The sequence below is a fragment of the Seriola lalandi genome, unplaced genomic scaffold (assembly GCF_002814215.2).
Source record: "Seriola lalandi dorsalis isolate HSWRI2012SDOR001 ecotype SW California unplaced genomic scaffold, Sedor1 jcf7180002054585, whole genome shotgun sequence".
Classification (NCBI taxonomy): domain Eukaryota; kingdom Metazoa; phylum Chordata; class Actinopteri; order Carangiformes; family Carangidae; genus Seriola; species Seriola lalandi.
Window position 1 is genome coordinate 233,250 of NW_019525138.1, and position 13,805 is coordinate 247,054.

The window sequence follows — 13,805 nt, forward strand, 5'->3', positions numbered from 1 at the left end:
TAATTCAAAATGATTTAAACCGTTTTTTTTATTAGCTTTTTTTTATTTTGTATTTTTTTAAACTTTATTTCTTAAATATATTTATTTAATCAGCTAATATGTGTAGTGTATTTATGTACATATATATACTGTATATGTATATATATGTGTGTGCATGTATGTATGTATGGGCATATTTTTTATTTTTGTTGTGGGGTGGGGGGTGGGGAGATGTATGCTGTAGAGATGATGGAGTTGTTGGCTCCCTTTGTTTGGTGAGAGGTGACCACTGTAAGAAATAATAAATAAAGAGTATAAAAAAAGTTATACTACTGGAATAATCCTTTAAGAGATCGTTTTGGCCTTGGTACATTTGACTGGATTTCTCCAAGAAAATTCCCAGGAATTGTTCCCTCACATGTTTTATCTTATCAGAGTGGGAAGCACTTTGACCATGGAATGCCATAACTTTATACCATAATCAAGGATATTGCTCCTAATATTAATATTTCTGCTTTTACAAATGAATCATAGTGTCCTCGTATGAATACTTAGGTGTCCACATAAACAACCATCTTTGCTGGGAAACACACTTTGATAATCTGTGCACTTTTTAATGCAATGGCAGCTGTATGGAGTAAGACACCAGATCATGCTGATGTTTTACTGGGCAATCCTCGACAGCATCATTAGATATGGAATTACAGCATGGTTTGGCAGCCTAACAATGCAACTGAAAAGAAGGCTTGCTAGTATGTACAAAACAGCTACATAGATAAGAGGGAAGAAAGAATATGAGCCCTGGAGCCTGTAGGAGCAGGCAGTCATAAGACAAGGAACAAAAAATTATTGTGGACTCTTAACATCCCCTCTCCTCTGAATACAAGTGAAAATCAATTGTGATTTGTGACCAGTTAAACAATAATCAATCAGACTATATTATAGCAGATAGCTAATATTGACTGGAGTAGACTTGAATAGTTAATACTGAGTGTGAACTTTAGGTTTGGATCATGCTCACATGTTCTTGAGGTCTATTTGATGCATCACTGCAACAAAAGGAAAGCAGCAGACAGAAATCACAGAATACTTACACACTAAAAACATTTTACCCATGAAACACATGAGAATCACAGTTACACATACACGTACACAAAGTCATTCTATCCTTGAGGAATGAGGAAAAGGACATCCTGTGGTGCTTCCCCTGAGCTGTATAGCTGGAAACTCCCAACCCACAACAACAGGAACGGGCAGGCTGGCTGACCACAGCGGCCCACTGTTCTCCCCTTCAGCCATCACTCTTTACTCCTGTTTGAACAGCAGCTTAATGCTCACAGGCACATGGCCTAGTGAATACACATCCACCACACTTAGGCAATTAATGGCTTTTATACTAATTGTTTTTCTACTGAATTATTGGACACCATTAGATCTGAACACACCTATGCCTTTAACATGGATACCTTTGACATCGTTTGACATGGACACTTACTCAGTTTATCTGGAATCTATTCCGAGTTTACTAGGCTATTTGTTTTGTGGAACACAGCGTCATCTCAGATGCTTTAGATATGGAGTGACAACGTTACCCAGGACAGAAACTATCTAATTTGAATGGCGCCATCTGGCGGTGTACAATTCATGTACATGGACCCGAATCCCACAGTAATCCCCGGCTGCAGCACACAGAAGAGGGAGGGGTTGGACCTCGAATGGGCAGAGCTAGAAATCCAATTGGCAGGGTGTGTAGATATCCCAATGACACAAACTGCATCATCTGCTGGACAACTGTAAGAACTACAAATACAAATCTGTACTCAACTAAATATATATAGACTACTGTCCATATAACGTACATATATTGCTTGTCCCAATACCACATGCATATTTTTTATATTCAGTATTATATTGTATTGTAGTGTATTTAAATGAATTATTTAATATCTATTTAAATAACTTATTTATTCTTAATCAGTACTGTGCCTACTCATGTGTAGTCAATATAATTTGCTGATGCAATATTCTTATTCATTTCCAACTTTTTTTTCAATAACACTCCTCAAAAGAGGCAGTAATTTTCAGATTTTGTTTTTCAACACATTCCTCTATGAACTTCACAAAGTCAAATTCAAATCTGGCAGGATGACATTACTTCCTAGGTTCTTCAAAGAGCTCCAGACACTGCCACAGCACCACTTTTAAAGGGGTGCTTCTCCTACAGACAGAATAAGAAATAACTCATGCATTGCTGCTACCCTGTGCATTTACCTGGAGGAATATTTTATTATTTTTGTAGTGCTGCTTCTGAGTTCCAGAGAGGCTTTGAAAGTGTAATTATGACATGCACAAACTTTGAAACACTGTCTGAATAGATAGATAGATACTTTATTTATCCCCTAGGGGAAATTCATGTGTCCATTAGCTCATTGTTGATAATAATAATAATAATAATTATTATTATTATTATTATTATTATTACTCACATGCTGCCGCCCCAGCAGATTGCAGCATAAAAAAGTACACTGGCCACCACTGACTGATAAACATGTACAGCATTTCACTGCAGATGTCAAAGGACCTGAGCCTCCTGAGGAAAAAGAGCCGGCTCTGCCCCTTCCAGTAGATGGCATCCATTTTAAGGAACCAGTCCAGTTTACTGTCCAGGTGCACACATAAACATTTTCTACCAGTCAAACAACAGAAAGTACTGAAAATTTCAGGTAAAGTACAATAAATAACATATCACATACTCCATCCTTGTCTTCAGAGCTGGGAAGAAACCTTTCTTCTGTGGTCGTCCTCTCTGCCAATGCATCCTCATTCTGGAAGACACCAAAGAAAAGTAATTACTACTGCATGGTAAAGCAATTGTGTATGGCTGTGAAGCACATCCTTGGAGTTTTTAAGTAGATTGTGAAATTGCAATTTATGTACCCATCCTAAGTCTCTGCATTCCACAACTTTACTTCTTTCGGATGGGTTATCGTGCAATATCAAATGCATGTAAGAGTCATTGATCTCTGCATGAGGGGTACTTAAATATTCATCCCATTCAACAAGGACTTGCTTTTAAGTGCAATATAGATGCTCTGGGTGGCCCAGGATGTGTAAAAAATATATTAGGAGAAAGTACCAAATACTATAATACCTAACACTCCATGATAACTTGAGTTATATAAGTTGTGTGTGCGCGTGCCCCCTGTAAGTCTCTGACCTGGAGCACCCTGAGCAGTCCCCTTTCTCAGGGACTCGCTGAGCTATTTTTCCAGACTTCCATGGAGGCCGCAAAGGACATCATGCCTCCCGTTGCCACAGGAAGACTCAGCTGCCCAGCTCTGCATGGGCTCTGGGGTCCAGCTACCAGCCCAAGCCTCAATCCCCCCCAGCCAGCACCCCAGTCAGTCCCCAGGCTTCTGTGCACGTTGGCTGACCCCTGTCAAACTCAAACCTGGAGTACCCTGAGTTGTGTCCTTTTTGGGTAAACCAGCTTACCTTTCCTGGGAGGTTTCTAAAGGTCGGAGCCCTTGGAAAGAAATGCAGGTCACAGAGCTGCCAGTCCCCCAAGCAGCCTCAGTCCCAGGTCTCAAACTACCAGCCCTGGGTCTCCAGCTGCCTGCCCAAGCCACAGCCCCAAATGTGCAGCCTTCAGCTTCCAGTCCGAGCCTCGACCTCAGGTGTCCAGCTTCCAGCCCGAGCCTCGACCTCAGGTGTCCATCTTCCAGCCCGAGCCTCGACCTCAGGTGTCCATCTTCCAGTCCGAGCCTCGGCCTCAGGTGTCCATCTTCCAGTCCGAGCCTCGACCTCAGGTGTCCATCTTCCAGTCCGAGCCTCGGCCTCAGGTGTCCAGCAACCTGCCAGAGCCACAGCCCCAGCTACCATACTGTCCTGATGTTGATGTTGGGACTCTATTTGATGGAAGTCAAGTTTCTTTAAGCACTAAAGAGTTAATAATTAATTGGAATGTATAATTTAATATTACAGGTACAACACTTTAATGTGATAAATATTGATTTTTTTAAAAAGAAGACTGTACATTTTTTTGTATTCATTTGTGAAGTAATATAGAGCAGGAATAAGTTAAAAAAAATGTTGTTTATGATTAAAAACTTCATTACCCATAATGCTATGGGCGGAAGCAGGAAATGGTAGTTCATGCTGCTACTAAGTTGAAGTTATGTAAAGTTAAAGGCAGTTAGCCTATCCACTGTTCACTGAAGCTGTATTTTTCTTATCAAGAGCCATGTAACTTTGATTGACTCAGCGTTTGAGCTGAACGTCAGGCATCACATGGCTATATGTGAAGGAAATGAAGCTTCTGCTGACCCACCTACAAATACAGAAAATACTGAAACTGTCATTTACTCAGTGATTCCCCAAGCAGAGAAGATGAAGCCAGATAGCGAAAACACTGTTTTGCTACAAACTGCTAAGGCATGTGTGGCAGGTCCTGCAAGAAGAAAAATAGCTGTTCTTTTGTAAGAGTCGAGCAAATCCTCCTGAGCAAAATCGTCAAATTGAAGCCATTTCACCACCTAGGGGTGCATTTTTCAGCGCTTACTATTCAATAAATCAACACAACAGATAGGCCAAAACTACAAACCAAGACAAAATTTTCCACCACTGCACAACAGTTAACAGGCTGCTTTAAATATGGAAATCATCCCTCTGGCTAACTGTCTAACCAATACTAGCTGATTCACTCAACCCTAGTAACATTTATTTTTATTTTTATTTTTTTATTTCAGTTTGAAATCTAACTGACTCCACATTACATATATTCTAATTGATGGATTGAATTTGGAGCTCATTGTGATTGGTGGATTACCTTTAACCAGAATAACCTAGGGGGGCAGACAGACAGAGAGCATTGTCAGCATGGCAACCTCTAAGTTGAGGGAGGGGGCGCACATCTGGGTCAAATTGCCTGATTAGAGACTTGTCTGATATCTGTGGTGTTTATCAACCACTTTACTGACATTTCTGTCAAAATCCCGCTACAGACTGCGCCAACACTAAATACATACAATGAATTACACACCTCAAGTGTTTTCACTGAAAATATGCTTCTGTCCAGCAATCATCAGGAACCATTCGGCAGTTAATTTCAGTTTGTCATTGTAACTGACACAGAAACACACATAAATACAGAGAAGCAGACAGGTATACAGACAGGTAAACAGGTAGACAGACAGGCAGATAGATAGAGACGGACACACACACCAACCACCATCACCATCACCACTCCCACCCTTCACCCCCACCACCCCATTTTTATCACTGAAGGTAGGAAAAATAACAGAAACACCCCTGTAATATACACTACATCCTCCACAGGGATCAACTGAATCAACAACTGTCTAAAAATATTTTAATAATAAATTGCCAACCGAGTATATGAGTAATTATCAGGTGTATGCTGAGGCTCCAAAGTGCTTAACTACTATTAATTGGTTGATTTCGTTGCTGTTCTCACCAGGGAACTGATATATCGGGTAACCTAAAGATATTCTTTAATTTTATAGTTTTATCATATATCATTATTATCACCATATAACATGTTTTACCCCTCCCTCCCCATTTTCAAATGTAACACAGTAACACCTTTACTGGGAAATATTTTAAGTGTGGTGTAAGACATAAGTGTGGTGTCCCATCTCCAGTCAGTTTCTGTTACTGGTAGAGATTATTGCTGCTCTTTCTGAACACAGTTAATGTTGCTTTTTTCTTCATCACAATGTCTAACTACCTGCTGTACATTTAAACTGCAGTTGGTTACATGCTGTTCAGATCTGCTAGTTACTTTAGCTAAGCAGTTAGCCCTAACTTCTCTCTCTCTCTCTTTCTCTTTCGCTTGCTCGGTGTGGTGTTGTTGTAACTTATGTGTAGAGGACTGTGATATTTATTAAATCTCCAGCGATGTCTGCTGCGAGTTTGCCATGATGCTTACTTTAGGCACAACTCCACTCGCTAACCAGAGCTAACTGTGTACTCTAACTGCCATCCCTGAAAATTTTCCTAAAAAAAAAATCAGACAAAATCTTTTAAATCCCACAATTTCCAACCTTCACTGACAATTTTTATATTACATCTGTAGAGATTTTTGTCCTGTATCACCCAGTTTTGGTCTTTTTCTGATATCGTTTACACTTTTAGAGGAAATCCCCCCCTGAACAGAGTTAAATCTCCAGCGATGTCTGCTGTCTTACTTTAGGCACAACTCCACTCGCTAACCGGAGCCAACTGTGTACTCTAACTGCCATTTCTGAAAATTTTCCTCAAAAAAGTCAAACAAGCTCTTTTAAATCGCACAATTTCCAACCTTCATTGACAATTTTAATATCGAAAATGTAAAGATTTTTTTTTTTCTGCATCACCAAGTTTTGGTGTCATTCTGATATCTTTTACAGTTTTTGAGGAAGTGATGGGAGTACCCTCCACCTCTCCCATTGACTCCAATGCAAATTCAAGAACAGGTGTTACTGGGCAGAAATGGGCATAGCTGATTCTGATTGGCTAATTAAACTAATTGATTCTTAGCCTTTTAACTCAGATATGAGAGCAACTCTCAGGTAAATCAACAGGGTGTATTTGCCTGTACTTGTGTGTGTGCGTGTTGATATGTGGTTCTTTTTATGTGCGTACATGTCTTTCTATAATTGTGATGACAATTTTGGTTAAAAACCATTGTTGTGAGATCATTTTGGCCAGTCTTGACATCTTCAGTCAGGTGTCTCAACCTCAACCTGGTGACACAAGCATTTTGGAGGCTCTATGTTAGACAGCTCTACTGTCACACATAACAATGCACACACGCACATTAACAGACACACACACAAACAAACAACATCTTACTGTTTTTATATTCACCTTCAAAGTAGAGTCTCAACCAGGTTAAAAAAAAAAAAAACGTACTGAAGTTTGTCTTGGGCAGCTCTACTGCTACACACACACACACACACACACACACACACACACACACACACACACACACACACACACACATAGCAAATTAGTGGATTATCCTCCAAAATAAAAGTCTCACCATTGGCTCTATTGTACAAAACCTTATGCAATTTATACTGCCAAACACAGAGGCCCAGACACTTTCAAAATAAGAGTCTCAAAAAAGTTCGCGATAAGGTAGGTCATAGAAGTTCGATCTTAAAAGCTATTGTCTGTATGGAGTTATAGTGGTATAGCTCTATTGCGGCTTTTTGAGGGACACCTACAGTGACTGAGCTCAGTGTCAGAATAAGTTTTACGACATGAATGAAACTGAAAGTAACGTCCTTTGTACAGATTGAAACGAGAAGAGATAAGTACAGCACCAAGCAGCAGGAACATTTAAAATTTCTCCAGGAATTTTCTAGTTATTAATATTCCGTGTTTCCCGAGACGAAGAACTTCTCCCTCAAGTGCAGTTTCCCTGAACCTACTGTCGAAACAACAAACTGATCGTATAGCAGTTTAGACCAGATTTTACCATGATTGTGTTCTTTTTTTTTTACTGTGCAAGAATTCAAATTCACTTCAAAATACAATTTGGAAAGTTTTACTTTGTCAGATGCTGGTGATTCCATACACACGTAATGTATAATTGTATATGTGCTTTTTCTGGCATTAATTAATTATTATCGTGTTGCAATGCCCAAGTGTTGCTGATGGGTCCGTACTGGAGTTGAACACTGGGTGGCGGTAATATAGCCGGTAATGAATACCAACAGAAGAAGAGCCTTTGTTTTTAGCATCATGACATGTCACCTGGACATGTGTACTGTGCGACGTGAAGCCCTCTAGTTAGCTGTATAGCCTCTAATACTTGACAAGCCAGCAGTTTATCATACATAGCAGGTCTGTCCCACAGTGTGTGTCTCGTTGTTGGTAGTTTGTGCTTCTTACAGCTCTGTTTTGTATCAACTGACAGCTCTTCCGGCTAGCTAACCCATAGCTGGATGCTAGTGTGCTGACTGAGCAGTGGCTGAACAGACAATAAAGAAAGGCGTGAGTGTTTCAACAGGGTCAGTATTTAAATGTTGTCTTGTCTTTATGATTGACAGAAGGTGAAAACAGCTCAGTGTTTATGTTAGGAACGTAAAAACCTGTCTGCCATTCATCGTTTCCTTGATTAGCAGAAAATGTACATACATAATACAGCATAACTAAGACTTAAATGATTGAGAGCACTCTGGCTAAAGCTGTATACAAACAAATAAACACAGCAGCAGTTGTGTATAAACGCGAACTGTAGATGCTCCAGAGCCTGTATGAAAGTAAAGACAACAGCAGCCAATGTAAGCAAATCTTTAAAAACTCAATTACTAATGGATTTAACCAAGAAATGTCAGGTTCAAATACATATTTGGAAAACGGAGTATTTTATGAAACAAATTTACACACAGTAAATCCTAATCTACTGTACATTTAGTTAGTCCTATTGTATAATAAAACAAAGAAGCTGGAACTATTTTTGAAAAAAAAAAACTTATAAAAATCGTTGCTGATAAATTTTATGTCAGTCGACTTGTTTATTAATGGATACATTGTTTCAGCCTTACACCATACTGTAATGATCATCTGCTTTGAATGTGTGAGAACCTGTGTTCCCATTATGTATTATTTAAATACCTAGCAAATATAGACCTTTTATTATTTAAAAAAATTCTATGTAAATGATTATGGAAAAGTAAAAGTGAAATGCTGATTTGAATGAGCTTCATTTCACCATATTATTTCCTGTAAATGTCTTTCAGACCACCAGTTCAGAGTCTTGCTGCTGAATCAGATGTCGTCTCCTCAAATGGCCAGAGCAAGGAAGGATCTCAGAACACAGAAAGTAAAGGTGTAGCTGTGGAGCAATCAGGACTAACAAGACAGCTTCAGGGCTCATGTCTGCATCACAAACATTTCTTTCCACGTACCCTCACTGTAGAGAACACCTCAGCATGGTGAAGACAGCAAAGATTGAACTGCTGAGAGCACTCATCAGTGAGTGTTTGTCTGCAGCTGCTGAAGAGATCTTCAAGGTAGCAGAAAGAACCATTATAGAGTATGAAGAGGAAATGTCCTGTTCAAAGTGGGTCGTGGACAGCCACCGCAGACTGCTGGATGTCGTCCAGTCACACAGTGAAGGTCAGTTTATCAGAAGTTTAGATAAAGACACAGAAATGTCTGGGTCTGAAGGCGACTTTATATGAGGCAGGACACTGGTCTGCAAAACCAGGCTGTATTCACAAGCAAACTTTAGAGCAGGGAAGACAGTTTTCCTGTCTATTCTATTACACTGCAATGCATCATTCTGTCAGACTTTCATGTACACATTATATTTATAATACAGACTATAGAAAAGAAGAAATAATGTACACAAAAAGTGTTTTGGGGCAAATGTATTTAGGTGGCCCATGCTGATTGATAATTTATAGGAGAACACTGGAGCACTTAATGTTTGTGGGGCTCAATGAGAGTGAAACAAATACATTTAAAAAATCACATTAGTTTTAAGTGGTACATAACAAAATAATGAAGACATGTAATATGTAATTTTTTTCCTAGTGCTCTATATCCCATCTTCAACATCTGGAAAAAACAACTAAACCAACTAGACTGCTATCGGAACTGGCGATAACAATGACAAGAACGCAAACACTGAGTTTCAGGATACGTACACATTGATACATTTGTTTTTAAAAAACATCACTTTTCCCACATTAACGTGTGGCGTCCACACTACTCCTGATTTTTTCGAGCCCCTAAAACGAGGCTTGATGAGACGCTGCTGCCCCCGTTTTAGTTTAGAGTTAGTTCGGAGTTGCCTTGTTGTGTGGACAGGCAGAAACAGATACCTTTGGAAAATCCATTCTCAGAGTCTTTATGTACAGTGGTTGGCCAAGTGAACCCCTGTGACTGATACTCCAATTTTAGTCATAGACTGCTCTCTTCTAGAGAGAGGTTTCATAGTGACGGACTAATATTTTGTCATTTTTAAAGTCCCTCAAAACAGCTACTGACACAACTAAATGTGTTCTGTTTTTGTCTACTTATTTTCAACAATAGTACAACTTGTAGCTCTGATATTCCTCTCTTTACTCTCAAGTGACTTTTTTGTAAAATTAAAGAGTCAGCTTTTGATCACATCTGAAGAATTAGATGATTGCGACTTGAGTCGGTGAGTGAGATATGCATGATGAGAGGAGAGACATTTGGAGAAATAACCGACGAAAGTGAGAGACTGGGATATAAGAGTGAAAGAAAGGGAAAAAGGAAGTGTTAAAGGTGTTAAATTGTTAAGATGTTTTGAGATCGTGTATTATAAAAATTTATGAGATTGTTAAGATGTGAAATGAAGAACATAAAAGAAGAAAAAGGGAAATTCAAGATATAGAATAGTAATATATTATAGAAAAGAATATTAAATTATTATAAAAATACCACTACTAGTGTTAGGACAACTAGTGTAGGAATTGTTATCTAATCCTAGATACATTTTGTTTATGATTGACACTTTACACATACACACACACACACACACACACAGTGAACACATGTTGGGAGAGCAGGCAGGGACAGTCGCTACACACAGCCTAACCCAGCTTATGATGGCTTGCAGGAGTATACTAATACAATTTTAAATTCTTTTTCCATGATCACTGTAATCAGTAATTATTTAATCATTTGTATAGGAATGATTCTGTCACAAGCTTTTTGATCCATATAAGCGGTTGATCCCATAACCGTGATCACTATGAGCGGTTTCCACAGTATTCATGTATTTATTCATGTTTTCAAAGGGTTTAACCTTAGCCATGCCATAAAACACTGACAGATACCATACCCATATAGGGTTAGTAGTATAAAAGCTGCTAAACAATATTTTTGAACAAATTGGTATCTGATTGGTGTTCAGTATCACCCGATACACAGAAGCTCTGTAAGAAATGGTATGGAAACGTCTCTACTGACGTGTTACCCGGCCAGTAGATTCAAATACCATGCAGTATCTTTAAATGTTGTCAAGATACTGAAGTCTAAAAGCAGTAATACAGGAAAACTTACAGTGAAAAAACCTATGACACCAGGTTGACTTGTACAATACAAATCATGTCCAGCTCATACTGTAACTCGCATTAACTATCTGTAAAATGAATTGAATCTTCCTTTTTGCTTCAGACTATCTCCAGGTGTCAGCCACTGAGCTGCATTCTCGTCAGCTGCAGCCTCCTGCTAGTATCAGTGTGCGCTGGGAGGAACCAGACAACACCACGTCACAGCCTACAGAAGACTGTCGCACCATGAACAACACTAATCCACATGCCTCTCCTGATCCTTTTGATGATTTTCACCGGCAGGAGATACTGATTGATATTGATGAAGATGACAATATGAAGGATTGTGACTTGAATGTGCCTTTGAAAATCCTTAAAGTGAAGAAACTATTTAAATGTCCCGTTTGCTTCAGTGGTTTTTCCTCTAAAAAAACAATGGTACGACATGTGAAGAAGCATTCAGAGGACAAATCTTCTTACCAGTGCCAGTTCTGTGACTGCTACTTCTGCCACAAGTCTGAATTCATCATTCACACCAGAATACATAAAGGCTCCAAACCATATAGAGGTCAAGACTGTGATAAAAGCTTTGACCAGAGGGACAATCTTTTTAGTCATGGACAGAAACCCACTAAAGAGAAACCATATCAGTGTTTTAGTGAAAAGATGGATACAGAAAGTCACATCAGATTAATGACACCTGCCAGTAAGATGGAAGAAGTACTGGACCCAAGACAGGATGAATCTGGCCTGAAGACATTTCCACTTACTATCACTGCCTATGACAAAAGTGAGTTTGATCAGGAGTCTCTGCAGCCCCTGTGTCTGTATCAAATCCAGGCCATTGCTGACATAGATAAAGACTCTTCAGCTCCACTTACCGTGGATCACATTAAAACTGAGCCAACTGGAGCTGATGGTGGTGTATTACACACTAACACTGATGATCAGCTGCTCCTTTCAGTGAACCCAAGTGAGCAGCATGAAGGTGAGACAGAGCCCAACCATCTCAGACCTTCCAGAAAATCCACTGAGCTCATTGACCAGTTTGAAGCAGGAACAGCACAGAAACCCTACAAGTGTCCTTGTTGTACCAAATGTTTCTCCTTGACTAAGACTTTAATACGACATGCAAGGATCCACACAGAGGAAAAAACATATCAGTGCCAGTTTTGTGGGCGAAACTTCTGTCAGAAGTCTGATCTGGTCAATCATATGAGGATACACACAGGAGAGAGACCCTATCAGTGCCAAGAATGTAAAAAGTCCTTCGCTCAGAAAGGCAACCTGGTGGTCCACATGAGGAAACATAGGAGAGAAACCATATCAGTGCCAAGAGTGCAGCTGTAGCTTTGGTCAGAGGTCATCTTTAGACTGTCATATGCAGAGCCACAGATAGTTGAAAAACTTTGCTACTGTGTTGGGACAGCGCCTTGGCAATGGGGCTGGGTATAGAACCTCAATACATCTGGGTTACAAACCAAAACATGTCTTGTACCAGGGGTAAACTGGCATTTGTGATGCATTTGTATTCAATGATGATTGGTGTTTTCCACACACAGTGATTATCTGTCAGAAATTATATTTGGACTTGAAAATAAAAATGAAGCTACAGCCTTGATGGAGCTGGACTTATCCTGAACACGGCTGCATTGATTGCAATGGTTTCACTGTAGAAACTGTGAATCTGTGTGGACCAGCTCCCCTGTTTATGTTGTGTTCACTGTAACGACTCACCTGTTCACTGTGTTTATTGTAACAGCTCACCTGTTAACTGTATTCATTGGAACAACTCCCTTATTTACTGGAACTCTCTGTGCAGAAAAGGTTAATAAGGCTGCAGTCAGAACACAAAGCCACATCAGAGGATTGAAATCATTAATGAAGTTACTGTGGCTGTGACTCCACAGACTCCAGAGAAGGTTTCAAACCAATAGTTTGAGAGTTTTTACGCTGTGATACTGAAGGAGACGTAGCTGAGCTCTGATAGGGTGTGATTTAGATGGAGGTGGAGCTCAGCTCCAGTGGGCTCCGGCCCTGTGCAGCAACTGTCAAGGGCTGAAAGCTGGAATTGAATGTCTGGTTAGATTCATAATCTTATCTACTTAAATCATGTGGTTCTGATTTAAATCAAAAGTTAACAAAATAATCTCACCATTAGGTCCATTAGTAGCTGTTCTGAAGTGTTTGCATGTATCACAGTAGCTGCAGTTTGTTGAGTACAGTTGAACTGGGGATGTTTAAATGTCTCTAAGCACCTTAAGGTCTCCTCCTTCATGTTTGCTTAAAAGTTGAGATTGGGACTTCATTTTCACTTGTAAAGAAATTTCTCCAAAATGAACAATAAACTTTCAGTTTCAGGAGAAGTCAACAGATGAAATGTCCTTAAAACAATACTCTGCAGATTTAGCATTACTCTTCTGTAGCATTGTCAAACTCACAACAGACAGTTCAAAATAGAAATAAAAAATAAAATAAATGCAGAACAACCAAAAATTTTTTTCTTCTTTCCAAAACCTGATAACTACATTACTCACAATGCAACTCAACCTCTGGCATTTCTGTTGGAGAATCAGGGTTATGTTAGTAGCAGCTAATGTAGACTTGAACCTGTGGCCTGCAGCAGAGATGACCCCTGGCCTACAGAGAGGAGTTAAAGTGGAGCTTCTCTCCTGCCTGTGTGTGTGTGTGTGTGTGTGTGTGTGTGTGTGTGTGTGTGTGTGTGTGTGTGTGTGTGTGTGTGTGTGTGTGTGTGTGTGTGTGTGTGTGTGTGTGTGTGTGTGT

At 39.6% G+C, this 13,805-nt stretch overlaps 1 protein-coding gene across 1 annotated transcript; it reads left to right on the forward strand.

Moving 5' to 3' along the window:
* The first annotated feature begins 7,689 nt into the window (after nt 1–7,689).
* Nucleotides 7,690–13,785, forward strand: LOC111664328 (uncharacterized). The gene is made up of 3 exons (XM_023418857.2): nt 7,690–8,000; nt 8,733–9,111; nt 11,146–13,785. The coding sequence occupies exons 2-3, from the start codon at nt 8,868–8,870 to the stop codon at nt 12,369–12,371; spliced, it is 1,470 nt and encodes a 489-aa protein (XP_023274625.1). The 5' UTR covers nt 7,690–8,000; nt 8,733–8,867; the 3' UTR covers nt 12,372–13,785.
* The last annotated feature ends 20 nt before the right edge of the window (nt 13,786–13,805 follow it).

What these genes read in the sequence shown, in the direction of transcription:
- LOC111664328 (XM_023418857.2), top strand. Translation starts at nt 8,868, where the DNA reads ATGTCTGCATCACAAACATTTCTTTCCACGTACCCTCACTGTAGAGAA. An exon ending in CGTCCAGTCACACAGTGAAG is followed by an intron (nt 9,112 to 11,145) that starts GTCAGTTTATCA and finishes TTTTTGCTTCAG; the next exon opens with ACTATCTCCAGGTGTCAGCC.